The sequence below is a fragment of the Alosa pseudoharengus genome, unplaced genomic scaffold (assembly GCF_046254945.1).
Source record: "Alosa pseudoharengus isolate Yale_2024_CS ecotype anadromous, Long Island Sound unplaced genomic scaffold, YU_APseudo_1.1 YU_APseudo_1.1_scf_1, whole genome shotgun sequence".
Lineage (NCBI taxonomy): Eukaryota > Metazoa > Chordata > Actinopteri > Clupeiformes > Clupeidae > Alosa > Alosa pseudoharengus.
The window spans coordinates 39583288-39611253 of record NW_027468564.1 but is presented as its reverse complement, the minus strand read 5'-3'; the positions used below and the strand labels follow the sequence as shown (position 1 = coordinate 39611253).

At 43.2% G+C, this 27966-nt stretch overlaps 1 protein-coding gene across 1 annotated transcript in view; it reads right to left on the bottom strand.

Annotated features, from left to right (window-relative positions):
* The window catches only part of LOC143127647 (NACHT, LRR and PYD domains-containing protein 12-like), a 303167-nt gene extending 276349 nt beyond the window's left edge, over positions 1 to 26818 (bottom strand). Inside the window, exons 1-8 of the mRNA XM_076289299.1 lie at positions 26735 to 26818; positions 24658 to 24761; positions 24150 to 24263; positions 23118 to 23347; positions 21198 to 22995; positions 20713 to 20883; positions 17002 to 17154; positions 16689 to 16859 (exon numbers count right to left, since the gene is read on the bottom strand). Coding sequence (XP_076145414.1) covers positions 16689 to 16859; positions 17002 to 17154; positions 20713 to 20883; positions 21198 to 22995; positions 23118 to 23347; positions 24150 to 24263; positions 24658 to 24701 — 2681 coding nt within the window. The 5' untranslated portion in view covers positions 24702 to 24761; positions 26735 to 26818. The remainder of the gene's footprint in view (positions 1 to 16688; positions 16860 to 17001; positions 17155 to 20712; positions 20884 to 21197; positions 22996 to 23117; positions 23348 to 24149; positions 24264 to 24657; positions 24762 to 26734) is intronic.
* Between the last annotated feature and the right edge of the window lie 1148 nt (positions 26819 to 27966).

Sequence of the window (27966 nt, the reverse complement as noted above, 5' to 3'; positions counted from 1 at the left end):
TTCAGCGACTTGTGTCTGCCTTCCCATCGACTTCAGCGACTGTGACCCCCGTCGCCTGTGGAAGGGACTGCAGGCGATCACGGACTATAAAGCGACACCAGCTCTAACGGACACCCCCGTCTCGGTTCCAGATGAGCTAAATGAATGATATGCTCGTTTTCTTGCGACTCTTACCCGGTGGACGAAGGTGCACTTCCAGTAGGAGGAGACATCCTACAGGTGTCGGAGGCTGAGGTCAGCAAAATGTTTAAACATGTTAAACTTCACAACGCTGCCGGCCCTGATGGCATCCCGTCTTGTGTCCTCAAGATGTGCAGTACTCAGCTGTCACAAGTCTACACTGACATCTTTAACTTGTCCCTGTCCTGGTGCACAGTGCCTTTGTGTTTCAAAAAGACAAGGATTGTGCCAGTGCCCAAGAAAAGTACTGTGTCTTGCCTGAATGACTACTGGCCCATCGCCCTGACCTCCGTGGTGATGAAGTGCCTGGAGAGACTAGATGCAGCCTACATCAACACACACCTCCCTGCTCTCCTGGACCAACTTCAGTTTGCATAGAGATGCTGCACAGAGGATACCACCACCATAGACCTCTGTCAACTTCAAACAATCTACTCAAGAAACACAAACACAGTGAGCAGGAACAACGGGAACACATACACACACACCCACACAGACGGACACAAATAGGAAATCACACACTCACAGACAAACACAGACATAAAAGTGCAGATGTGCATGCACACACACACACACACAAACACACACACACACACACACACACACACACACACACAGACAGACACACACAAACATACACACAGTAAGCAGCAAAAACTGCACATAACTAATTTGTAGAAGTTTAGCAACAGTTGGTAACCAAGTGGGCGGGACTTCATGTTGAAAAATGACCAAGATGACAAGAGGGCCAGTGCCTCCCTTGGTTCCCTCCCCCAAACTGTCAAAAGTCAACCCAGGCGAGCAAAGCTGTACTTCAAGAGAGCGAGCAGAACTCATCTTGGAGAGTGTATGGCCCCCTAGTGGTTGTTTTGTGCACTCACAGCTGTTTTTTCCTCACTCACTGCTGTGTCTACACGTGTGAATTAATATTATTTGTTTGTAAGGAGGTTTTATTGAGCTTGTGAGATATGGCACTATTATACCACCATAGACCTCTGTCAACTTCAAACGATCTACTCCACACGCTGTCAGAGGAGGGCTGAGTCCATCATCAAGGATGCCAGCCACCCAGCTCACTCCCTCTTCTCTCTGCTTCCCTCTGGTAAGTGCTACCGGAGCACCCACACCACACCATTCAGAGACAGTTTTTTTCCACAAGCTGTCAGAATCCTAAATGGTCAGTGACTGAACAGTTCCTTCCCTTTATTGGCCACATGTGCTGCCTTATTTCTTTCATGTACGCAAGCTGCCACCAGGGGGTGCGTGAGATGAAAAATGTAATGGCGGTCTGGTGTAATATTACACAATTACACTGCTGTTTTTTAAGTGGGATTTTTCAATACAATAAAAACATGAACAGTAAACATGTCCTTTGTAATCCCTTTTATTTTAAATCAAAAAACTATAATTTATTAATTTTTGATAGACAGCTGCTGTCTTCTTCTACACACTGCTCTTCTTCTACGCACTGCAGGCTAGCTAGGCTATATGCGCGCCAACTCGTTTCATTCATTCCTTATATATTATATATATATATATGCATAACTGGCTGAAATCAGTGAAACTGTCAAGCGGGACGTCTTATGATGAAGTTGTTAGTCACAAAGGAGGAGAGGGGCCAAGAGAGAGTGAGGATTTGGAGGAGAGGGACCAAGAGAGAGTGAGGATTTGGAGGCAACAGAGACGGAGAAAATAGAGAAAGAAAATGAGCGGGAGTCAGACGGTGTACCGGAGGAAACCGAAGAGGAGAGAAGGAGATGGCAAAAAAGAGCTGATGAGGGTGAACACCAGACGGGGAAAAAAGAACGAAAATATGATGACAATTATCTGGATCTGGGCTTCACTTGGATCGGCGATACAGATTGCCCGAAGCCTCAGTGCGTGGTGTGCAGTGAGGTTCTAGGAAACAGCTGTCTGAAGCCGTCTTATCTCCCTCGTCACCTGCACACGAAACATGGCAATTTTGAGTTTTGATTTTAAGTTAAAAGCCCCTTACTTTTTTTAAAGCAAAGTTGGAGGAGTTGCAGAAAAAACTAATGCAGTTTCATTCATGCGTTACGGGCTTCATATCTGCTCAGTTACAGAGTAGGGAGAAAGGGGCAAGTAGACGAGTCTACAGATGTTGCAAATCTGGTCAATCTTCTTTTGTATGTCCGTTACCTTTTTGAAGGAACAGTACAAGAAGATTTTTTGTTCTGTCGGCCTCTTGCTACCCGAACAACAGGACAGGAAATCTTCGATTTAATTAACGTTTTTATGAGGACCAATGGTATGGACTGGGAGCGCTGTGTGGGAATTTGCACAGACGGGGCAAAATCAATGACGGGGAAACACACGGGGCTTATAGCTCATATTAGGAGAGTCTGTCCATCCATCAGCTGGTTACACTACAGTATTCACAGAGAGGCCCTCGCAGCCAAAAACATGCCAGCTGATCTACTTGCAGTGCTGAACGATGCAGTCAAACTGGTGAACTTCATATAAATTCAAGAATATTCTAAATTCAAGAATATTCACACTGTTATGTAATGAGATGGGCAGCGAACACAAATCACGGCTGCTGCACACAGAGGTGCGTTGGCTGTCCCCTGGCAAAGTGCTGACAAGGCTCTTTGAACTCCGGCACAAAATGCAGCAGTTTTTTGAGGAGAATCTGTTTCATTTGGCCTCCAGTATGCATGACGAAGATTTTCTGAAAAGGCTCGCTTATCTAGCGGACATCTTCTCAGCTCTGAATGAACTCAATCTAAGTCTGCAGGGAGTCAGTGTAACTGTGTTCAACACACAAGACAGGATTGAGGCCATGATAAAGAAGCTACGGTTCTGGGCGAGTTGTGTGAGTGGGAACACACACCTGTGTTTCGCTACTCTTCACGAGTTTTTGGGGGAAAATGACGTGGACCTGGGTGAGCATGTGAAAAGTCTCATAATTGAACACCTCAACCAACTCGCCGAGCAGCTACGGAAACACTTCCCACCTATGGACACATCTCGCGCTTGGATTAGCAATACATCCGTTTCCCTGCCCGTCCCACAGCTGTCATTTCACGAGCAGGAGCAGCTGATCGAGCGGTCATCTGATGGAGCACTGCAGTTGCAGTTCAAACGAAAGCCACTTGTGGATTTTTGGACCGAGTCACTGACATCATACACAGTCTTGGCAAAGCAAGCCTTGAGAGTTTTGATGCCCTTCACCACAACGTATCTCTGCGAGGCTGGTTTCTCTGCTGTGGCAGCTGTTAAAACTAAACATCGGCAAAGACTGGATGCTGTTGAGAAGGATTTGAGGCTTAAACTGTCTTCCATTGCGTCAAACTCCGGAGAGCTTTGTGCCAAGATGCAAGCCCACTTGTCGCATTAATATGGGTGAGTATTTGATATTATTGCGACACATATAGGCCTACTGGGAACACTCACACATCCTCCTCCCCGTCTCCCACACCCCTCCCTCCCTCTCTCTCTCTCTCTCTCTCTCTCTCCCTCTCTCTCTCTCTCTCTCTCGCTGCAGGCTGAGTGACTTTTGCGCTGCACTTGAAAAGTTCCAGATGGATCCTCTTTTATCCTCTTTTAATTTATTTTATGTTTGAGCATATGCTCTTTGTTACTTCACTATGTTGTGGATCGTGTGTAGGCTAATTTGTGTGTAGGCCCTCTCTGTTGCTCTGTTGTTGTGTTGTTTTTACACAATGCTAATCACCACCTGCAAAAACAAACTCACTAAAATCACACATATTGCCTCCAAGATAATCAGTCTCCCCACACCCAGCCTATCAGACATGAATGACACAGCCATCACACGCCTAGCACATACAATAGCAGCTGACACAGACCATCCCCTGAATCAATTCTTCAAACTACTTCCATCCGGCCGCAGATACAGAGCACTGAACTGGACTAAAGCCATTTTCAAAAAAAGTTTTGTCCCCACCGCCATCACATTGCTGAACAAGCTGTAATAATGCCACGACCACCTCAGCTGCTTGTAGTTCTCACATGTGTCTATGTGGGTGTCTTAATGTGATGTGTCTTTTTGTGCTGAATGAGGATGGGTAATGCTGTGTGGATGAGATATGTCACAGGGGTGGATGGGATACATGTGTTACATATTATATGTGTAACATGCCAACATGTCAATCTGTCTAACTCGTCTCTGTTCTCTCTCCCTATAGTAGGACCATGGCTTCAACTGCTCTCCACCAGTATAACCTATACACTACCCAACAAGTCTGGAGTTCCTTTGAATTTGAAACATATACTGTACTACAGGAGTTTGAATAGGGCAAACAGTAATTGGAATCAAAATAAAAATATAGTCATTACAGTAATATTTTTCATTGAAATAATAATCCATTAATAATCCAATAATTCAAACTTTGCTTTTTCTATCCTCTCATTCTATTCTTGTCTTCCACTCCAACTTGAGACGCTCCACATGTTAATCTGTCTCTGTTCTCAGAGGCCTCTCATGTGTCATGGCGTACTAGTTCTCCTTCTTTCTTTGTCTGCATCCCTCTGATGTCTGGCTACTGGAACATGCCAACATGTCAATCTGTCTCTGTTCTCTCTCTGTCACTATGATTCAGTGTGTTTCTGCAGGACGCCACAGACCCCCACACATGCTCTAAAGGCCTTTCACATACAGTGGTGGCCTACGCCACAGTGACATAGCTGCATGTATGTACAGTATATGTATGGCTGTATAATGTGTGTATGTATGGATAGTATGGCTATGTGTGGTACTGTACAGTCTTGTCATAGTCTAGAGTTGTCTCTCCTGCTCCAACCCCTTATTTATTGCCCCCCCCTACTGCCCCCCTGTGTTTATTTACCCCTTTTATCCTTGCACTACTGCAACTGTGGCAGAAGAATTTCACTGTATTGCAAAGTATATGCAACAATAAATCATAAAACAAAAACACACACTCACACAAACAGGAAAACAAACACACACACTCAAGCACACAAACAAACACGCACACACACACAAACACACACAAACACACACAAACACGCACGTACGCACCACACCGCACCGCACACTCTCACAAACACAAACTCTCACTCAACAGACACACAAACAGGAAAACACACACACACTCAAACAGACAAACAAAGTAATAAAAGCACATTTTGGCATGTGTGATTCTTATAACTGTGAGATCAGGTCAAATGTTACCAGACATTAGAAGTTAGAGTTATACGGCTATGACAACATGGGACAGGACTAAATTGTTGGAGCAAAAGGCAAACAGTATTCAGAGTCAGGCCCTTCAGTTGTTCACTACCAGCTGTATGAACTGGGAGAAGACTTGATGATGACAGGACTTTGTATTAATTGGCAAGAAGCTCTGCAGGTACAGTAGCACAGAGGAGCAGGAAACCCACAGGATAGTTTATTAGCCATGATAGTCCAGCATCTAAGAGTCTAACTGGACATTGCTACCTTGTAGTGGTAAACAGGTAGAGATTGGCAAACAATCAAGAAATGTATTTTCATGTTGGGAACAAGACACAGATTGTCAATCACAAACACACTGGTTCCCCACAAGGCTGTGTTCTGTCCCCTCTACTCTTCTCCCTTGTGGACTTCAGGAAGAGCCCAGCCTCACCTGCCCCCATCACCCTGTCTGGGTCCCCAGTTAGCACAGTGGAGTCCTTCTGCTTCCTGGGCACCAGAATCACCCAGGAGCTGACATGGGAGCTGAACATGAGCTCCGGAACAAAGAAGGCTCAGCAGAGGATGTTCAACCTGCCAAAGCACATGATGGTGCACTTTTACACTGCCATCATTAAGTCCATCCTAACCTGCTCTATCACTACCTGGTGCGCTGCATCCACTGCCAACCATAAGAGCAGACTGCAGCAGATCATTTTCCAGGGAAGTCTGGATGAGCGGATCATACAGATAACAGACTACATAAAGTTCTGTATCACCACCACTATTCCGACAAAAAACATCACCAAATAGCCAAATTCTAAACCCTGGATCACCCCCCATATCATGCACACTCTCAAAGAAAAACAGAAAGCTTTCAAGCAGAAGGACTGGGCCACTCTCAAACTACTCAATAGACGGACAAAAAATGACATCATCAAAGCTAAAAGGAAACATGAACACAAAACAAGCTTTCCAAAGAGTCAAAATACTAACCGGACAGGAACAAAAACAGAACCACATCACAGCACCAGACCCATCAACCTCTGCCAACATCCTAAACAGCTTCTTTGCCCGGTTTGACACCCACGACTACTCTGCCACATGTGAGGACTTGCTCAGCGCCCTCCCTCGCCAAGACCCCACATTACCCCGCCTTTCACAGAGGAGGATGTCTGACAGCAGCTGGCCAGGTGCAAAACTGGTAAGGCAACAGGCCTGACGGCATCCCAGTAAGGGTGCTGAAGCTCTGTGCCATGGAGCTCTCGCCCATTTTCCACACCATCTTTTGGGAATCATATAAGACAGCCTCAAGTCAATACCCACCCTCTGGAAAACCTCAACCATTGCACCCATCCCAAAGAAACCCTGCCCCTCAGAGCCCAACCATTATCGACCAATTGCACTCACACCCATAATCATGAAATGCCTGGAAAAATGAATCCTCCTCCTCATTCTGCCAACCGTCAGACAACACCTGGACCCACATCAATCTGCATACAGACCCAGACGAGGTACGGAGGACGCGGTGGCGTCTCCATCCCATCCTTCAACACCTACAGACACCTGGCAACTTTGCTTCAGTCCTTTTCATTGACTTCAGTTCCACCTTCAACACAATCCAACATCACCAGCTCATCAAGAAATCACATCACCTCAACATCCCCCCACCTCTCATCCACTGGATCCATAACTTCCTCAGTAACAGACAGCAGACCGTGAGATTTGGCTCAACAACATCATCAACCATCATCACCAACACTGGAGCCCCCCATGGCTGTGTTCTCAGCCCCTTCCTCTATACCCTGTACACCAACGACTGCAATAGCCCATCACCTGTCACCGCCTACTACAAATATGCTGATGACACTGTCATAGTTGGATTACTTAAAGAGAAACTATGCAGTTTTGGCAATTTCTTCGCTGTTTTCTCGCTTTTTGCTCACAGGTTTCTCTGCAGAGCTCCCCCTACAGCTTCAGAGTATATATTTTACGACACTCCTCAATCTGTCAGTCTGCCGTTTCCTCTTTCCCTGTTCCTACGACAACGGTTTACTCGCTTTTCTGCTTCTTTTCGCTGGCTCTGCCATGACAAACGTCTGAGAAACTCCATCGCTACCTTGTTCTAGCCGGTGCCTGGCGTGTATTTGTGTAGTGCAGTAAAGCAATTTGTTACATCACGAGGCTGCGAGAGTTTCTGTCTCTGAGGCCGTCGGCCCGCTGGCCCAAAGTAGCAAGGGTGTTTTTTCCGCTCACAAGCGTTAGGGGGAAGCAAGACGGCCCCCATATTCAACCCGAAAAAAAAAAGTCATATAACCATTTCAATGACTGAAGCTGTTCAGTTAAGGTAAATTAAGTTAAAAAAGAGTGCATAGTTTCCCTTTAACAACGATAACTCCATCACAGCGTACCAGGACTCAGTTTCACAGTTTTCACAATGGTGTCAGGACAGTTACCTTCAACTAAACATAGACAAAACAAAATAACTGGTCATTTACACATCCAAGTCACCACCTGCACTGAACCATACTCACATCCACGGCAGATTTAAATACCTGGGACTCATTATAGACAACAAACTCAACTATAAGGAACATGTCACTGCCATCCAGAAACACGCACAACAAAGACTACATGTGATACGCAAACTGAAAGCCCTCTCTGTTGCCCCCCACCTCCTGCTCCTACTCTACAAAAGCATCATCCAACCCACCCTGCTGTACTGCTCACCCTGTTTTTACACAATACTAACCGCCACCTGCAAAAACAAACTCACTACAATCACACATATTGCCTCCAAGATAATCAGTCTCCCCACACCCAGCCTATCAGACATGAATGACACAGCCATCACACGCCTAGCACATACAATAGCAGCTGACACAGACCATCCCCGGAATCAACACACTCCTTCCATCCGGCCGCAGATACAGAGCACTGAACTGGACTAAAGCCATTTTCAAAAAAAGTTTTGTCCCCACCGCCATCACATTGCTGAACAAGCTGTAATACTGCCACCACCACCTCAGTTGCTTGTAGTTCTCACACTGGATGTGTCTATGTGGGTGTTTTAATGTGATGTGTCTTTTTGTGCTGAATGAGGATGGGTAATGCTGTGTGGATGAGATATGTCACATGGTGGATGGGATATATGTGTTACATGTTTTTTATATGCTGTGTGGATGAGATATGTCACATGGTGGATGGGATACATGTGTTACATGTTATATGTGTTTTATATGTGTTACTGTGCTATGGACATGAAAGAAGATGTGTGGAAATGATTATTCATATGGGACAACAAAGACTATATCTATCTATCTATCTATCTATCTATCTATCATTTGTTGTATTGAGAGGATGATTGGCTGTGATCTGCCACCACTCCATGACCTGCATGACTCCAGGACCCTGAGGCCATCCCTTAGTTATGCTGCTACAAGCCTATAGGCTGCCAGGGGCCTCTCATGTGTCATGTTGTACAAGTTCTCCTTCCTCCTGTCTCTGCCATCTCTCTGATGTCTGGCTACTGTAACATGATGTTTTAACCCACAGTGGAATTTTCCTTTACAGCACAAATCAAACAATAAACAAAAAGAAGAGGAGCTTGTGTGCGGATATTCCTTCCTATGTTTTACTATTCTTTACAGCACAAACAAATCAGTTCAAAATGTTCAAATCAGACAAAGCATTGGCTATAGTGCAAGAACACACAAGATGGTTTAGTAGCCATGTTAGCACCAGAATATTACTGCCCAGCACCTAAGAGTCTAAATGGACGCCATCATGGCACTACTGTATACCTGTAAAGCAGCAGGGAATGCCATTCAATACTTCACCAAGGTTGTCATCACTAGTCCACTGCTCTACATCTCTCCCCTCCATTCCCTATGTTGAATCCTACCCCACAGGACGCTCGTTTAACGTATCATGGCTTGGTCAGCTATCTGCACCTCACCATCTCACCACAGGGGTCCCCCAGGGCTCAGTACTGGGCCCCCTTCTCTTTGCTATCTACACCACCTCCTTGGGACAGATTATCCGTTCGCATGGCTTCTCATACCACTGCTATGCAGACGACACACAGCTCTATCTGTCCTTTCCACCTGATGACCCCTTGGTTTCAGCACGGATCTCGGATTGCCTCTCAGACATAGCTACATGGATGAAGGCACACCACCTCCAGCTGAACCTCTCAAAGACTGAACTGCTGGTCCTCCCAGCTAAACCTACCATACACCACGACATCAACATCAAATTTGACTCCCTGTCTGTTCCACCTACCAGGACTGCAAGAAATCTAGGAGTTGTTCTCGACAACCAACTAAACTTCTCAGATCATGTTGCCTCAGTCGCCCGGTCATGCCGTTTCGCACTCTACAATATACGGAAAATCAGGACTTACTTAACTCAAGATGCCACCCAACTTCTGGTTCAGGCAATAGTCATCTCACGACTCGACTACTGCAACGCCCTCCTGACAGGTCTCCCAGCCTGCGCAGTGAAACCACTTCAGATGATCCAGAACGCGGCGGCGCGCCTGGTCTACAACCAACCCAAGAGGGCACATGTTACCCCGCTACTCATCCAGCTACATTGGCTACCTATGGCGGCCCGCATCAAATTCAAGGCTCTAACGCTTGCCTACAAAGTAGTCTCCGGTTCTGCTCCCACCTACTTGAATGCCTTCATACAGACATACACTACCTCCAGACCGCTGCGCTCCTCAGACGAACGACGTCTAGCTCTACCTCCGGTACGCTCAGGCCAATCCAAACTTTTCTCATCTGTTGTTCCTCGTTGGTGGAACACACTGCCAGTTCCTACAAGGGCAGGGACATCCCTCTCCATTTTCAAAAAACTCCTGAAGACCCAGCTCTTTAGAGAACATCTCCTCTCATAGCAACACTTACAACAAGTCTTGCTGATCCTAGCACTCACCAGCCGTCTTAAACGGACACGTAACTGTTAAAAACAGCACTCACTGATGCACTTATTCTTACTGTACTTATTCTTATGTTTTTTAAATTGTCCTAATATTGTTGAGAATTGCTCTAAAACTTAAACTGTTTACCATGTGTTAGTCGCTTTGGTTAAAAATGCGTCAGCCAAATGTAATGTAATGTAATGTAATGTAATGTAATGTACATATGTGTGTTTAACATTCACCAAGGTCGCCATCAGAGTCTGAAACTGGATCACAGTGACTTTTTCTTTCTACTTTTAGTCCCTCAGTCTTGTGTTGTGCTGCTCTGATCTTTCCCCTTCATTCCACACTAACAGCACTCCAACTTTCCTTCAACAAGTTCAGTACAGTTGGAAACTCAATTTCTTTCATAATTAAGCTTTTCCTAGACCATTTCCAAATACTGCACATATTAGAAAGCACATACACAGACACAGACACAGACACAGACACAGACACAGACACAGACACACACACACACACACACACACACACACACACACACACACACTAACACCCATTTATAAAAAGTGGTAGTGATAATGGCAAATCAAATTAATGTTGCACTATACCACAGTAACAAGTCAGATGTTCAGTATTCAATGTGATCAGAAATGATACAACATGTGATCGATCACACATTGTACAGATAATCACAGATACATTTGCCAAAGTCACAGCGAATAATGTCATACATCATGTAACTGTTAATGCCATTAAACTAACAATATTAATCAACACTTACACTTTCTCAGTTCTGGTTTGATTCTGCCATTTTCTCCATGGTGATACCTTTAGAGTGGAGAGAGAAAGAGAACTCAGGAGAACTCACATCAATACAACTCTACTGCATGGACATGGGACTTCAACATGGGGAATGTTTTATAATATACTGTACTGTGTGTTGTACTGTACTGCATGGACATGAGACTTCAACATGGGGAATGTTTTATAATATACTGTGTGTTGTACTCTACTGCATGTACATGGGACTTCAACATCAGAAATAATCCAAACATCAAACAGTGAATACAATTTAAACATCAATTCATTATGAAATTAATTATCTCTATAGCTATATACCCGATTAGCCATATGACTAATAAAATAGAACAATAAAAAGATCAAATGGAAAAGTAAGACAAGTTATTTCCACTGTCAAATCAAATGTGTGTACCAATGAAATCATCTCCTACTAGTTTATCTAAACTAGGCGAGGTCATCAGTAGAACTGACAGTGACATGACTGAATAAAGACCTGAACCTACACAGCTGTGGAACAACGTCACAACAGACCTCACTGCTCTGTCAGCAGGTACTGATTTACAATCCACTTGCTAGGTAGTTCATTTAAGTTCACTCAAAATGTCAGGCCGATTGTATGGTGTGTGCGTCTCGTCACTGCTATGGCGCGTTTACATGTTATCGGTCACTGCCAGCACGTTCTATACTCAGCGTCGTCCATCCTTCCAAATGGGTTCAAGTGAGGACATAGAGTTAAGTTGTAAACAATTGTAAAAATGATTGCCATAATCTGATTACACTCAAAAGACGTCTGGTTTTGGTACTCTACAAATTAATGTTTTACTTTTGTTATGCAATGTTAATAGTAGTAATTGGTATACAGATTAAAACATGTTTTCAGTGTCTCTTTAGCTGAAAACTACTTCCAACACGCATGCCTCTTCCATGAATAGGCGCTCTTAGCCTGGCTAACGTCAGACCTCATTGAGATAGGGTCTGGGAATTAGACATTAATTTTCTCGTATTTGAAACATGGTTTACGAATCCCCAGAGCCGTTTATTGGGCGCTACGAATGTCTATCAAATGCGTCTGTACATAGCTCATAACGGCTTCGGCGTGTCGTCATCATCTTGCTGCCCTCCCTCCGTTCTGTGATTGGTTCCTTCGTTGAGGTGAAAACGAAGTCCATAGAATCCAGGCTGCCTAGCAGCGTGAATAAAATCGCGTGCGTAAGGCAGCATGGGAAAACCCAGGCTAAGGCACTCTAGTCCTTGAGCCACCCCCTAGTCCACCTACCCATCCGCCCCCCGGAAAAAAAAAAAAACTTGGGGGTGTCACTCCCGGGATTTTAAAAACAATTCTAGTTGCTCAACATCATGTCTGATTAGCAATAACTCTGCTATGAAACAGAGACATTACATTTTCTGGTCAGTGAGGTTTAAATTAATTAGTTCCTGAATCCTGTACCATTTAATGTGACTTCAGAGGGCTTGAGAGGGATAGGATTTAAACCGTGGCGGACCGCCATGCTTAAATAAATGTAGAGGAAACACTGGATATTCCTTTCCTTGTTCTACAACAACAACCTAATAACATGATCATGCTGATGGCTGATAGCTTTTGCTCTTCCCAAATACAAGTAGCCAGGTGAGATGCAACTACATTACTTTTTATCAATCCAGTTGCAGCAGGCCTAGTTCCAAACCACAATTGTTGAACTGTGATGAACTGCCCTATTTGTGATTGTTTTTAGAGATTCTAGAGGTTTTATACTAGTGCTGCCACTAACAACTAACAACAAATTTTGTTGTATAACTCGCACTCCTCCTTGTCCACAGGTGGCAGCAGTGCGGTGGAGGCAGAGTGGCAGCAGTACGGTGGAGGCAGAGTGGCAGCAGAGCTGGCCTAAACAAGCCCTTGGAACCGCACCTGACTCTTTGGCCCCAAGAACAAACCTTCCCGTCATAGGTGCCTCTGATAGTGCATCACTCACAAGAATGGTAACAAGAATGCACTTAAAGAATGCCCTGGAAGGAGCATCACATATGGATACTTTCACAGACAGTTGAAGTGCTTTGCCTCCATGAACAATGCCATCTTGCTGTAACTGCTGCAACTCCTGGAGAAAGTCACTTAAGTACTCTTCCTCTGAATTTGGTTTAGCAACTCCACAGTAGATGGCCACAATTAAAGTAGCAAAGTTGTGAAAGTTGCAGAGTATGGGCCACATTTGGAAGTTGGAGGATTTAAAAAGTGGCACACCATCAATGTTAAAGCACAAATGTAGGTGCTCAACGATTCCTGGATGCTGAGACAAACGTTTGGTTTTGGAGTAGCATTGTCGAGAATGGTCAGAAAAATCTACCAAAAAGTTTGTAAATTAAAGGATGGAAAAAGTATGGGATTTTAAAATAGAAAATGTGTAGGAACCCTGTTAAAAGAAACCTTTTCTCTGTCTCTCTCCATTCAACTGGATCTCTCAATGTTCTCCAACATTCCATTACTTTTTACTATATTGTACATGTTGTCATACATTGTTCATATTTAGCCATATTTATTCTGCCCTTATAAGATAACTACTAATACACTGCACATGTTTAATTTATATTACTCTAAACCACCTTCTATAAACCAACTGTATACTACTGTCTACACGGCACTGTGTCTTGTCCTGTATATGCACCACCTGTCTATACTTTGTATATCACTTTTCTGCTTTTTTGCACTTCTAGTTAGACACAAACTGCATTTTGTTGTCTTTGTACTTGTATTCTGCACAAATAATCAAAATATATGTCAATAAATGCTGATGTAATTTTGACATCAATGTTTGTCGCATTTATGTTTATTTGACATTGAAGCTTGATATTGAATGATATCAAAACAACATCAACATCTTGACAAATAGATGTAGAATTGACATCAAATGCCAACAAAGCTTGACATGGAAATGACATATTGATGTAGAATAAATGTTGAATTGACATCAAAGCTTGACATTGAATGATATCAGAATAGCATCAAAACGACATCAACATCATGACATCCTGATGTCAAATAAATGTCGAATTGACATCAAAGCTTGATATTGAATGATATCAGAATAGCATCAAAACGACATTAACATCTTGATGTCAAATAAATGTTGAATTGACATCAAATGCCAACAAAGTATGACATCAAAATAACATCAAAACGACATCGCGAAGGTCAAAATCTTGACGTCAAATTGACATCAGTACATTGACGTCGATACAACTTTCATTCTAGACCTGTTTCTAGACGTAATTTTGACGTCGATGTTTGATGTCATATTGATGTTGAATTGACATCAAATGCCCACTGGGCAGTTTCTTCCAGTAGCAGCAACTGGAATCCATGCATTTCCACGGAATTATTTTTGGAATCTGATCAAACCTACCACCACTAACACCTTGGACAAAGGCGTCTGCTAAATCCATAACCATAACCATAACCATAATTAAATTCTGTGGGAAACACTGCATAAGTATGAATATGGCCACTATTCAGATCATATGAATATGGACACTATTCAGATCATAAGTATGAATATGGACACTATTCAGATCATATGAATATGGACACTATTCAGATCATAAGTATGAATATGGACACTATTCAGATCATAAGTATGAATATGGACACTATTCAGATTATAAATATGAATCAGATCATATGTATGAATATGGACACTATTCAGGTTCCTTCATACATTGTGTACTTTCACTCAGCATACAATAAGAATGAGGCAGAAGACTTAGTTTGGCCTTTCAACATGCTAGCCCCTTACTGAACCATACAGTGCATTTGCTGCAGCAAATAAACACAGCAGATATCTTAAAGACAAACTTCACAGGCAAGAGAGAAATCAAAAGAGTTAAAAATGTCAACCTTAATATCTGCAGTTGACTGTTGGGGTGACTTATTCCTGCATTCAGAAGCTGAATTCCAGTGATGTTCATGTGATTGTCACTCAGGTCCAGTTCTGTCAGGGAGACCATGTGCTGCACAGCAGAGGCTACAGCCTCACAGCCTTTCTCTGTCAGTTTACAACCAGCAAGTCTGCAACAGTTTGGAGAGGAACAACATGTAAGCAGCATTCTTCACAACATTCTAACATCATCAGACAAGAAAGAAAACACACAACCTGTGAAACAGCATTCACCCAATCAACCAACATGAGAGTCTCCATCTTACAGCTACTGTGAACATGCAGGAAGAGAGCCTGTTACAGCCAAAAGTACATTATGTGTAAAGGCAAATAACCGAGAGAAAGAGCAAGAGTGTGAGTGAGAGAGAGCGAGAACGAGAGAAAGAGAGAGAGAGAGAGAGAGAGAGATATACCTGTAGATTCTTTGAAACAAACTGTTGCTTGTGGATATATTTTGGAGGATGGCATCCCTGCACCCCGTAGTTTGTCAAGTTCACTCCTCTCTCAATCTTACAACATTTCATTATTTCCTTTCATGCATTGTCTTATTTTTTAATGCCTTTTATTTATCTATTTATGTCATTATTCTTTAAATCTTCTATACATATTTGTTCCTTCTACTCACATATGCGGTCATGTACTTGTTTAAGTAAGTATAAGTATAAGTATTATACTCTTTTGATCCCGTGAGGGAAATTTGGTCTCTGCATTTATCCCAATCCGTGAATTAGTGAAACACACTCAGCACACAGTGAGGTGAAGCACACACTAATCCAACAACAGCGGCGCTCGGGGAGCAGCAAGGGTTGGGTGCCTTGCTCAAGGGCACTTCAGCCGTGCCTACTGGTCGGAGTCCGAACCGGCAACCCTCCGGTTATAAGTCCGAGGCGCTAACCAGTAGGCCACGGCTGCCCCAACCAGTAAAGTACATTGGTTCAAGTCCTGATTTTTAAAAATGTGTTATACAGTATAAATAAAGTCACTTGACTTGACACGTCTGTAGGTCATGCAGCAATCTGAGTTGCTTCACTGTGTGGATTCTGTGCTCTAGATGCTGATATGTGTTGTGCTTCACTGTGTGGACTCTGTGCTCTAGATGCTGATATGTGTTGTGCTTCACTGTGTGGATTCTGTGCTCTAGATGCTGATATGTGTTGTGCTTCACTGTGTGGATTCTGTGCTCTAGATGCTGATATGTGTTGTGCTTCACTGTGTGGATTCTGTGCTCTAGATGCTGATATGTGTTGTGCTTCACTGTGTGGACTCTGTGCTCTAGATGTTGTATACTATCCTTCTACTTCCTTCTACTACCATCTTCTTGATTACACTCTGGCTGGTGCTTAAACTTCTGCACTCTCATCCTCTGGTTGTGTTGTGGTGCTTGAAAAAGCAGTATTATTGTTACCCTACGGCCTCCTTTTTACCATGTAGCTTGAATATTACACCTCAATTGAAGTTGTTTTGGATAAAAGTGTCAGCTAAGTGAATACATGTAAATGTATATGGGACACATCAGCAGGGAGTATTTATACTAACACATACATAAACACTGGCAAAACAATAATAGCCAATGTTTTCATAAATCCATGTCTTGATTCTAGTGCCCACAATCAGTAATTATTATATGCCCAAAGTGTGAATGTATAAATAAGGCCTCTATGAACTCTGTGTCTGTCAGAGTATAACTGACCTCAGTTTCTCCAGGTGGCAGTTTGGGTTTGTAAGACCAGAGAGCAGCTCCTCTTCTGAAGTTTGCAGATCACAGCCACTCATGTCCAACTCCCTCAGTTGAGAAATATATGACAGCAGAACTGAGACCACAACCTCAGATGAGCTGTATTTGAGTTTACACCTGGTAAGTCTACAGCAAAGGAGGGAAACACTGTAAGCAACATGTTCTGTATACCCCTAACATTCCCAAATATGAAATGGCAAATAAGGTGTTAGCAGTTCATTACATCAAACAGAAATGCCAGGCTCTATGCACTGTGTGAAATACAGACCTCACTTTACAGTCTTGATTCAGTGGTTGATGGAGCAGTTCTCCTCCACAGTCCTCAAGCTCACTGTCACTCATGTCCAGCTCTCTTAGGTGAGGGTTTGCCCCGTGGTGAGCAAAGGCCAAAAATGTTCCCCTCAGTTTACAGCCAACAAGTCTGTAAGAACCAGGGGGTCAAGAGCGTGCAGATTAGCTTCGGCATGTTAGCATACGCCATTTTCAAATATGGCGCTGCATGGAGCATTTGGAACCAGCTCCATGCACGAAAATCCGTGTTGGGCACGAGCTCTCATGCGCGTACATGTTGGTGGGCGGGTACCTATCCGGCGGCTACAGCCAAACGTTATTCAGTGCGTATTTCTTGAGGATCCTATGAGAAGACGTGCATATTATGGTTGTTTATCAATCATATGACAAATAAACAAATAAATTGAATTGTATTGATCTTGTTTCGTTGTTGTTTGTCCCGAACAAACATAGCCTAAACATGATTGAAGACAATAAATTACACAACAGCGGCATAAAGACCTTGTCTCGTTACACCACGTTGCTCTCAACCTATTGCTGCCCCCTTTGGAGCTTGCCAGAGGCTGAAGCACTAGGCTACTACATTTAAACACAATTATTGCCGCGAGGCATTCCAGCCTACGAATTTAATAAAAAGTAAACCATGCATAATTTTAAAAAAAGCTCAATTTAGGCTACTTCGCTATGCAATAAGGTTTCCATTAGATCACAGCGCACGTTCAATGAATGAAGGAAAGGCCTTGTCTCGCAATAAACAGCTGGAAATTCCAACACTTTTTCCACTACACGAAACTTTACAGTGATCATCAAATACCCTCTAGATTTAAATGCCCATCAGTCTCAACATTTAACTATATAATAAAAGTCAAAAAGTAAATTAAATCCCATACCAAAACCGAAAATCGTCTGCGTTTGATAGCCTGGTATGCCGCTCCAAACAAAACGCATGTCTCACAATAACGTACAATGTAAGAAATGTCTGCCTCGAATAAGTCTACCTCAAATAAATACCTGTGCTTTGCAGCCTAAGTAAATAGCAGACCCTGGACATAATTTAGGATTTACGGAAAGTATGCAATCATACGATGTTGGACGCCTGGCGATGCTCTGGCCGTCTACTGTGCCTCTGACACCGCTGCCTCATTTGGATGGTAACTCCACAGGTGAGCGCGAAGATTGGATGTCGTGGATGCGTAAGTAAACTGTTTTTTGCTGAGTCCGCAGACAACATTCTCTTTAACCGTTACTTTACCATCTGCGGTGTACAACTCAAAGTAAAGACACCACATTTTAGATGAGTTGGGGACGTAATTGTCCGCTCAGGCTGACCGTTCTGTGCGTTATCTTCAATACTATCATCAATATTATTTTCAAAACAGGGTGGCTATTGAGGGCTCTGGCTCCAGTCATTATTGTGGCTACTGGCTATTATTGGCTTGATTTGGTCATGGGCCAACGCTAAAATACGTTTAGAGCACCCGCTGAGATGGCAAACAATAAAATAAAAAACAAACTAATCATAGACTGTAAAAATGCGCTACACTTGGCACTAAAAAACGAATAGTTTATTTATAGTTCGACTACGGATATTTCACGTCATGTTCGAATGCATATTTGCAGCAGGACAGCAGGCAGACCCATAGCCTCGTGAGACCATCCTGATCTCGCGAGCTTCAGGATTTCACTCGCAGATCAGTCTGGATACTTTCCGTTAAAGAGAATTTGGAGCAGTTCACCAAACGAACGTCCAATCAGCGTCGGCTTTGAGGCGGGTTGAGGTGTGACGCAACGAACAACATGACGGCATCCAGAGATGAGCATAGCTATCGCGCAAGTTTTATTCAAATTAGAAAGTATTCCTGGGTAAGCTGTGAAGCTATGAGTCTCAGCCATGCAGCTGGGAGGAATGAACGACACAGACATCCTCCACGGCTGATTCCAGTTCACAATGGAGGAATATACTTTCTTCAGAAGTGTAGGGCCTACCGTGAAAACTTGATGGGAATTGTCGTTGATTAGGTTCATGTCACATACAAATGGTAAGTTAAAACATCTTAACGTTAGTCACGTTACCTAACTTAATTGTATGTTAAACGAAGGCATTAGAAGAACACTTTGTTCGTCTAATTGGTTGATTTGGCCCGTCGATAACCAACAAAGGTGGTGATAGACAGATGGTTTATCCAATCAGCTAACCAGTATTTCCGCCCCTTCCCAAAAGTTCTTCAATGAAAAGTTCCCAGATGGATATGCGGAGCAAATCCATCTGGCGGAGTCAGGTTAGCAGACCCACTGATCTATAATAGATAAGTGAGGCAGACCGCTCTTAGTTAGAGCCGCTGTGTTATCCAATGAAATTAAGTTGCGCTTCAGGCCGACTCCACTCGGACTCCATGCGCGTTCCCGATCAACTTTTTCTTCTTTTTGTTATGAGGCAAGGACTTTATGTGCATTATCGCCACCCTCTTACTGGAGGACGACTCTCTTTTTACAGAATATCCAATAAAAATCGATGTTGGTCCATGCGTCATTTCCAGCTTTGTAACTTGGCGCATGGTCAGAGCCGACTGGCGCTGGATCCGAACCCCAGTGTTCAAGATGGCGTTGACTATGAATTGGCCGGATTTACTAGCCTAGCCTCCGCCATTCATTTGTATGGAGGGCGGGACTTAGTCACTCTCTCCAGTTATATATAATACCTCCATGGTAAGAACATACAGTAAAACATGTAACAAAGAATCACAAATAGTGAAAAGGGAGTATCCCTCAAGAGGAAAACAATGATGCCATTATTATGTTATGGTTAACGCTATGTACCTGTCAACAGTCAAGCTGAAGTACAATATACTGACCTCAGAGTCTCCAGTTTGCAGTTTGGACTCTGTAAATCCACCCAGAATTCATGTCTTCCTAATGAAACCAAGACCATTACATTTCAAAGATATTGTCCATAGTAAGTTCGCTGATGGGGATGGAGTTCACTTAATATTTTAGAAAGGAAACTGAAAGTCATTGGGCCTACAAGCGTACTATTCCTACAAAACAACTAGATACTAACAATGTAGAGCAAGAACAAACATGTGATGACACTATTCCAGTGAGTAAAGATTGATTTGGAATTTAAGAAGGCACATTTCGTAGAAACATGAGTGTGCTACAGAGAGCAAAGAAAAACGTGAGCAATTTGAATATGCTTCATATCAAGTAAGGCTGAAGTAAAACTTGGAGGCTAAACCTGTATTATTTGGGCAATTAATCCCACTGATCCCTTTAGTTTTAGGCTTATGTGTATTGACGTTGCCATTTGGCAACAGCTTGTTCATTGGTGTTGCATTATCCTTTACAATTAATGTTCTATGAGTATCATTGCTCTTAGTTCTTTGGGATTTAAGTTTTCTAAGGTGACAAATCGGTTTGTAGATTATTCGTCCCTCTTTTAAGTTGGAGCAAGCGAGGAACGATTTCACTGAAGCGTCAGGCACATTTCTGGTGTGCAGACATAGAAAACGCAATGCAGCCGCCACGCAACTGACACGCAACAGACACGCCATGTTCACACTACGCAGCCAGTCTGAATCAACCCTTACTATACACTAAATTAATTAAACAGCAATGCTGTTATTGTCTGGTTAACACAGTCTACATTTAACAATATGTGTCCGTCATCACAGTCAACAATAATACTGACCTCAGTGTCTCCAGTTTGCAGTTTGGACTCTGTAGAGCAGAAAGCAGCTTTTCTCCGGACTCCTGCAGGTCATTATAACTGAGGTCCAGCTCTCTTAAGGGGGAGTTTGCAGACTGCAGAGCTGAGGCCACAATCTCACAGGACTTCTCTGTTAACTTACAGCCAGCAAGTCTGCAAGAGAGGCAAAAGAGTATAAAAGGTAATGTGGGATGCTTAAATCTGCAGGAAGAGTGAGAGGAAAGGAGTTAATGCTGTCCAACCACAGACACAACACAGACACAACACCACTAAAGACTGATAAGTGATTTACATTTATACCATGATCTGTAGTCCCTGCAAAATCAAGTACACATAACTTGTTTTCCTGCTTTAGGACAATATTCTATAAATTACTATTAGAGATTAGAGACATACCAAACATGAGTTCTAGCAAAAAATATCAGCATCAGTGTGTGTAATGAGAAAGTGTTTATCGTGATACTTACACAGCCTTCCTGCAGCACCTCACAGCTGGCACCAGTCTCCTCCGCCCCTCGTCTGATGTTGTGTTGTATTTGCTCAAGTCCAACTCATCCAGCACCTCGTCAGACATCAGAAGCACATGAGCCAAGGCTGAGCAGTGAGCCAGTGTGAGCTGTTTCACGGCACCTTTCTCTGCCTTCAGGAAAGCCTGGATTTCATCATGAACAGAAGAGTCATGCATTTCTACCAGGCAGTGGAACAGGTTGATGCACCTCTCAGGTGAGATATTTGGCTTGTACATCGCCTTCAGGTTCCTGATTGTTTTCTTTACACTCTTTGGGCTGCTGTGTGTGTGTGTCAGGAGGCCAAGCAAAAGTCTCTGATTTGACACCAGAGAAATGCCATGAAGGAAGCGAACAAACAAATCAAGGTGTCCATTCTTGCTTTCCAAAGCTTTGTTCACAGCATTCTTCAGCAGCTCATCTAGAGGCACATTTGCCAAAGACTTCGACTTTCTGCTAAGAAATGGTTTCAGGACCTCCATGTTCTTAGTCAAGTAGGAGGCAAACAAATGAAGTGCAGCAAGAAACTCCTGGATGCTCAGATGGACAAAGCAGTAGACCTTCTTGTGGTGAAACACACATTCCTCCCTGAAGATCTCAGTGCACATGCCAGAGTACACTGAGGCTTCACTGACATCAATGCCACACTTTTTCAGGTCTTCCTCATAGAACATGAGATTGCCATTTTCTAGATGTTTGAAAGCCAGCTCTGCCAGTTTCAATATGACACCCTTGTGTGATTCCAGGAGCCTCTGTCTATCTGTCTCACTTTCCTCTTGATACTTCTGGTTCTTCCTGGTGGTCTGGATGAGCAGGAAGTGTATGAACATTTCAGTCAGTGTTTTGGGGGCTTCCTTCCCATCACCCTGTTCCAGTATCTGCTGAAGGACAGTGGCTGAGATCCAACAGAAGACTGGCATGTGACACATGATGTGAAGGCTCCTGGTTGCCGTAATGTGTGAGATAATTCTGTTGGCTTGATTCTTATCGCTGATCCTCTTCCTGAAGTACTCTTCCTTCTGTGGATCGTTGAACCCTCGTACTTCTGTCACCAGACTGATGCACTGAGAAGGGACTTGACTGGTTGCTGCTGGTCGGGAGGTTATCCAGATGAGAGCAGAGGGAAGCAGAGTTCCCTGAATGAGGCTCGTCATCAGCACATCCACTGATGATGTTTGTGTCGCATCAGACAACTTCCCTTGGAAATTCAGAGGAAGTCGACTCTCATCCAGACCGTCAAAGATGAACACAATGTGGCAGTCTTTATATTCACCATCCTGTAGCTCCCTAAGCTCAGGGTGGAAGTCAAGCAGGAGCCTGTGAAGACTGTACTGATCATGTTTGACCAAATTCAGCTCACGGAACGGAAGCACAAACATGAAATTTACATCCTGGTTAGCTCTCTCCTCTGCCCAGTCAAGGATGAACTTCTGCACAGAGACGGTTTTTCCAATGCCAGCAATCCCCTTAGTCATGACAGTTCTGAGGTGTCTCTCCTGTCCATGTAGGGGCTTGAAGATATCGTTGCAGTTGATTCCTGTATCCTCTGTAGTTTGTGGTCTGGATGCTGACTCTACCTGCCAAACCTCATGCTCATTATTCACCCCTTCACTCTCTCCCTCTGTGATGTAGAGCTCTGTGTAGATCTTGTTCAGGAGTGTTTGAGTCCCTGACCTTATGATGCCTTCACATATGCTCTCAAACCTCCTCTTCATGCTGGCTTTATGGGTCATCAGTACTCTGTTCAGGACATGGCTGTCTGTTTGGAATAATAACAATAAAATATATCAGTTTAATATAACTGGTTACTGTATCATTTGGCTCTTGGCAGCAGATAAGGAATATGCTGAATGCTCTAAAAATGAACACTATAAAACTCACCTGTTAGTTTGGCCCTTTTGATTGGAGGGTTTATAATGGGTTGTGTTCTGGATCTCTTTAAGCACTGGGGGCAGCAGCTGTAGTCTCCTGATGGACCAGACTGGCTCCAGTAGCTACTTATGCACTGCCTGCAGAAACTGTGTCCACAGCTGGTGATGACTAGGTCCCTCAGTAGCTGCTCACACACTCCACATCTGGACTGATCCTGGGTCAGGATATCCTTAACACTGCTGCAGAGACAACAATAAACCCAACAGCAATGTCTACACACACCCAGTCATGAACACACACACACACACACACACACACACACACACACACACACATGTAGCATGTATCTGATATGATGAAAAGCTGATAACTCACTTTAGATCAGACTGCGGTGGTCCACTGCTGAACACAGGACGTTCCCCCATGGACATTTCGCTCTTCAGAGACACACAGCTGGGCACTGGAGACACTGGTCTGTGTGTCTGTGGTCTGGATACACAAGGGAAGAAAAGCACAATGGTGGTTCTAGAAGAAATGCAAAGTCTAAACATGCTTCCCGAATCTCATTCTTTTCAACACTTCTCTCTGAACAGATCTCTCTCTCTGTCGCACGCGCGCGTGCACACACACACACACACACACACACACACACACACACACACACACACACACACACACACACACACACACACACACACAGACACACACACACACACAATTACAAAAGGGAACTGATGTTTAGTAACTAGGGAGTATCTAAAACGGCGCATGCAAATTGATACTCTAGTTTAATAATTCTGAATTTCAACAGGTGAGGCCACAGATGTTCAATTAGACTCATCTGAAGTTGCTGGGGGAACAGCTCTCCATTGCTCTACACTTCTATCCTCTACACATTCACTAGACATAAATGAGACCAAACATAATGAGGTGAAATTACTGTGGTGAAATAATGCTTATGGACCTTACGTTTGAAACAGCAAATGCTGATGTGATGTCCTCATATAAGAAATCTGATATGATGAAAAGCTGATAACTCACTTTGGATCAGACTGCGGTGGTCCACTGCTGAACACAGGACGATCCCCCATGGACATTTCACTCTTCAGAGATACACAGCTTGGCACTGGAGACACTGGTCTGTGTGTCTGTGGTCTAGATACACAAGGGAAGAAAAACACAATGGTGGTTCTAGAAGAAATGCAAAGTCTAAACATGATTTCCGAATCTCATTCTTTTTGAACACATCTCTCTTTGAACAGATCTCTCTCTGTCTCTCTCTCCCTCTCTCTGTGTCACACTCTCACACACACACACACACACACACACACACACACACACACACACACACACACACACACACACACACACACACACAACCTAGTGTTAGTTTTGTCACCTATTTTTAATTTAGTCTTAGTCTTGTGACAAAATGTCATATATCATGTCAAATATAATTTTTGTTAGTCATGTTTTAGTCCACTAAAAGTCTCGTCATTTTAGTTTAGTTTTATAACATATCTGATATGGTGAAAAGCTGATAACTCACTTTGGATCAGATTGTGGTGGTCCACTGCTAAACTTGGATTCCATTTTTCACTCTTCAGAGATACACTGCTGGGCACTGGAGACACTGGTCTGTGTGTCTGTGGTCTAGATACACAAGGGAAGAAAAGCACAATGGTGGCTCTAGAAGAAATGCAAAGTCTAAACATGATTCCCGAATCTCATTCTTTTTGAACACATCTCTCTTTGAACAGATCTCTCTCTCCCTTTCTCTCTGTGTCGCGCACAGACACACACACACACACACATGCATACTGTACACGCACACATGCTCACACACACACAAGATGCATATGAGTGTGAGAGCCCTTCAGAAACTGGTGAGGAAAATGTTTGTCTCATCCTCCAATGCCTACTTTTAGCACCTGTGTCAATTTATCAGATCTGTGGGTCCATTTCTGCTCCACCAATAACAGACACTGGAATGACAAGAGGAAGTATAATGGAAATCAATATGAACATGAACACTTTACTGGAACTTTTTTTGGCTTTTCTAGTGCTCTTAATTCACTACAGCCACATATTTTAGCTAGAAAGCTTCTCAAGTTTTAACCTTGATAGCTCTACTGTTGCATGGATCACTGACTACCTCACAAGTAGACCTCAGTGTGTGAGGCTCCATGGCACCATGTCTGATACCATCACCACAAACATAGGGGCACCACAGGGTACAGGTTTATCTCCATTTGTATTTACCCTGCACACCACTGACTGCAGTCAGCAGACCTGTTTAATTTATTATCATGGTATTCCATTCCATTCATTGTTGGGGTGGCAGCATAACAGTGGATGATAGGAACTGGTTAAATAAAGTCCTTAAAAAGGCAGGGTTCATTACTGGCTGGCGTCACACAATCCAGCAAAATATTCCTTGGTCACCGCTAGTCTGAGATTTATGGCTCCTATTGACTCCCATTCATCCCAAAAAAAAACAATGTTAAGAAAATGTGCTCAAACTAACGCCGATGACTTTTGACAGCAACCAAGTCACTTTAATAATAGATTTTCACACTAGATCACACTAGATTTTTTTACAAGATATATACAGCAAGAATAACAGAAATCCATTAGAGCAATGTAGCCTGGCTAACGTCAGACCTCATCTCATTGAGATGGGGTCTGGGAACTAGACATTCATTTTATTACGCTACGAATGTCTATCAAATGCGTCTGTACGTAGCTCATAGCGGCTTCGGTGTGTTGTCATCGTCTTGCTGCCCTCCCTCCGTTCTGTGATTGGTCCCCTAACTGAGGCGAAAATTTGCACCATGGAATCCAGGCTGCCAAGCAGCGTGAATAAAATCACGCGCGTAAGGCAGCATGGGAAAACCCAGGCTAAGAGCAATGTGGATCCATGTGATGAAATCTGTCAGCTGTCAAGACTTTGTCCATTGCTCAGATTTCTGCTCATCTAATATCTAATGTCAAAACTTTGACATTCAAAAACCTACCTTAATGATACACCACAATTGATAAAGGAATGACATTTTAAAAGAAAAACACAATCTAATCAGATTGATTAGACTAATAATTGTCAAGGAACTACAAGATGTTCTCCCTATCATGATGTACACATCCAATATTTCATTTCATGACCGCGATACGGCGCCATTGCACTGCACCTGGCTGATGTAATGGTCATGTGCAGTGAAATGGCGCCATCTGGTGGCCAATACATACATCAGGCCCAAAGTGCAGTAGCGGTAGCCCTGGCAGCAAATGTAATGCGTCTAGATTTCTAGGCTACAGTAGAGACAGTAGAACAAGGGATATTTTGCTGGATTGTGTGACGCCGGTCATTATTGGCCAAAGCCCTAGTTCTCTGCAGCCTACTTTAGAGCAGAGAACAATGAGAAAGCTGTGTTCATACCACTTTCTTACTTATAGCCTACGCCAAAGGAAAAAGTAGGCTATGGCGCACGTCATTTCGCAAATTTATCAAACCCGTCTCGTCTCCGACTAACTGGAGTCTCTAAATTAGTTCAATCTTCAGTTCACGTAAACAAGATAATTTACCACCTCTAATATCGACAATACATTTAATTTATTATGCTACTTACCTTCATACAAACCGATGAAAACGGGCTAGCAATCTGTCTTTGTTCTCGGTCGCTCAGATTTACTTTCGTTTTCACCTCTTCCGCGTTTATCACGTGACCAATAGCACGTCCATGGCATGCCAGTCTACTGATGAGTTTTCAAGGTTACTGGCAGGCGTTTCAGTTGTGCGCATGCTCACTCACTCACACGCACGCACGCACGCACACGCACACACACACTCTCTCTCTCTCTCTCTCTCTCTCTCTCTCTCTCTCTCTATCTCTCACACACACACACACACACACTCACAATGGGTGTCGCTCTCTTTGTGCATCCTCCATTTCTCCTGTATGGAGTTGAGGGAGAATTATGCTGTTTCCTGCACACCACTTCATATGGGCCTCATATGACATGACACAGACCTGGAGAGAATGGTGGATCAGTTTTTTCATCTCAGTGGCTACTAATGTCAGCCACTATTATGCATTATTAATGTTTTATAAATGTGAATATTTATATGAACAAATTATAAATGTGTTTATGATGTTTTATAGGTGGCTATGGGTAGTTTTGTTGTTGAAATATGACCTAGAAAAAAGCAATAGAATGTGGAAGAAAACATTTGACTTTTGTAAAACCACTTTTGTAAAACCATGTGTGGCACTGTGTTAAATGCAATGGAACTGAACAACCTGTAAATGTTAAAGTAACTCATCCTAATAGCCCGCAGACCCATACATTGTAACGTTACATATCCAGCCGGTCCAGTCCTAGCTGAATTTGCCATACATTGTAACATTACATGTCCACTGAGGTTGCTATCATAGGGTGAAAGTGGCAGATAATGGTAGAGGTGGATGAACAGATCAATACAATGAATGTGCTCATGTCCAACGTGACATCTTAATTTAGATGAAGACTAACACACATGTCTTTGTGATGCATGAAATCTACACATAGTGCAAATAGAATGAAATACATATTGTTTTATGAAATCACCTGAACTGGGCTAAACCCTTGAAAAAATATTTAATTGATAACCTCTTTGGGAGGAAAGGCAGTCAACATGAAATTGCATTCAAAGACAAATGTCAGCTCAAGCTCCATAATGTATCACACTCTTGATGGTAAATGCGTGAGTTTCAAGAGTGTTAGGTCAAAATGAAACACGTGTGCACTGTGCATATCTACAGCATCTTTAGCCTACACAACTCTTCACATGCATGAACACAACCTGCTCCTCCCTCCTCCA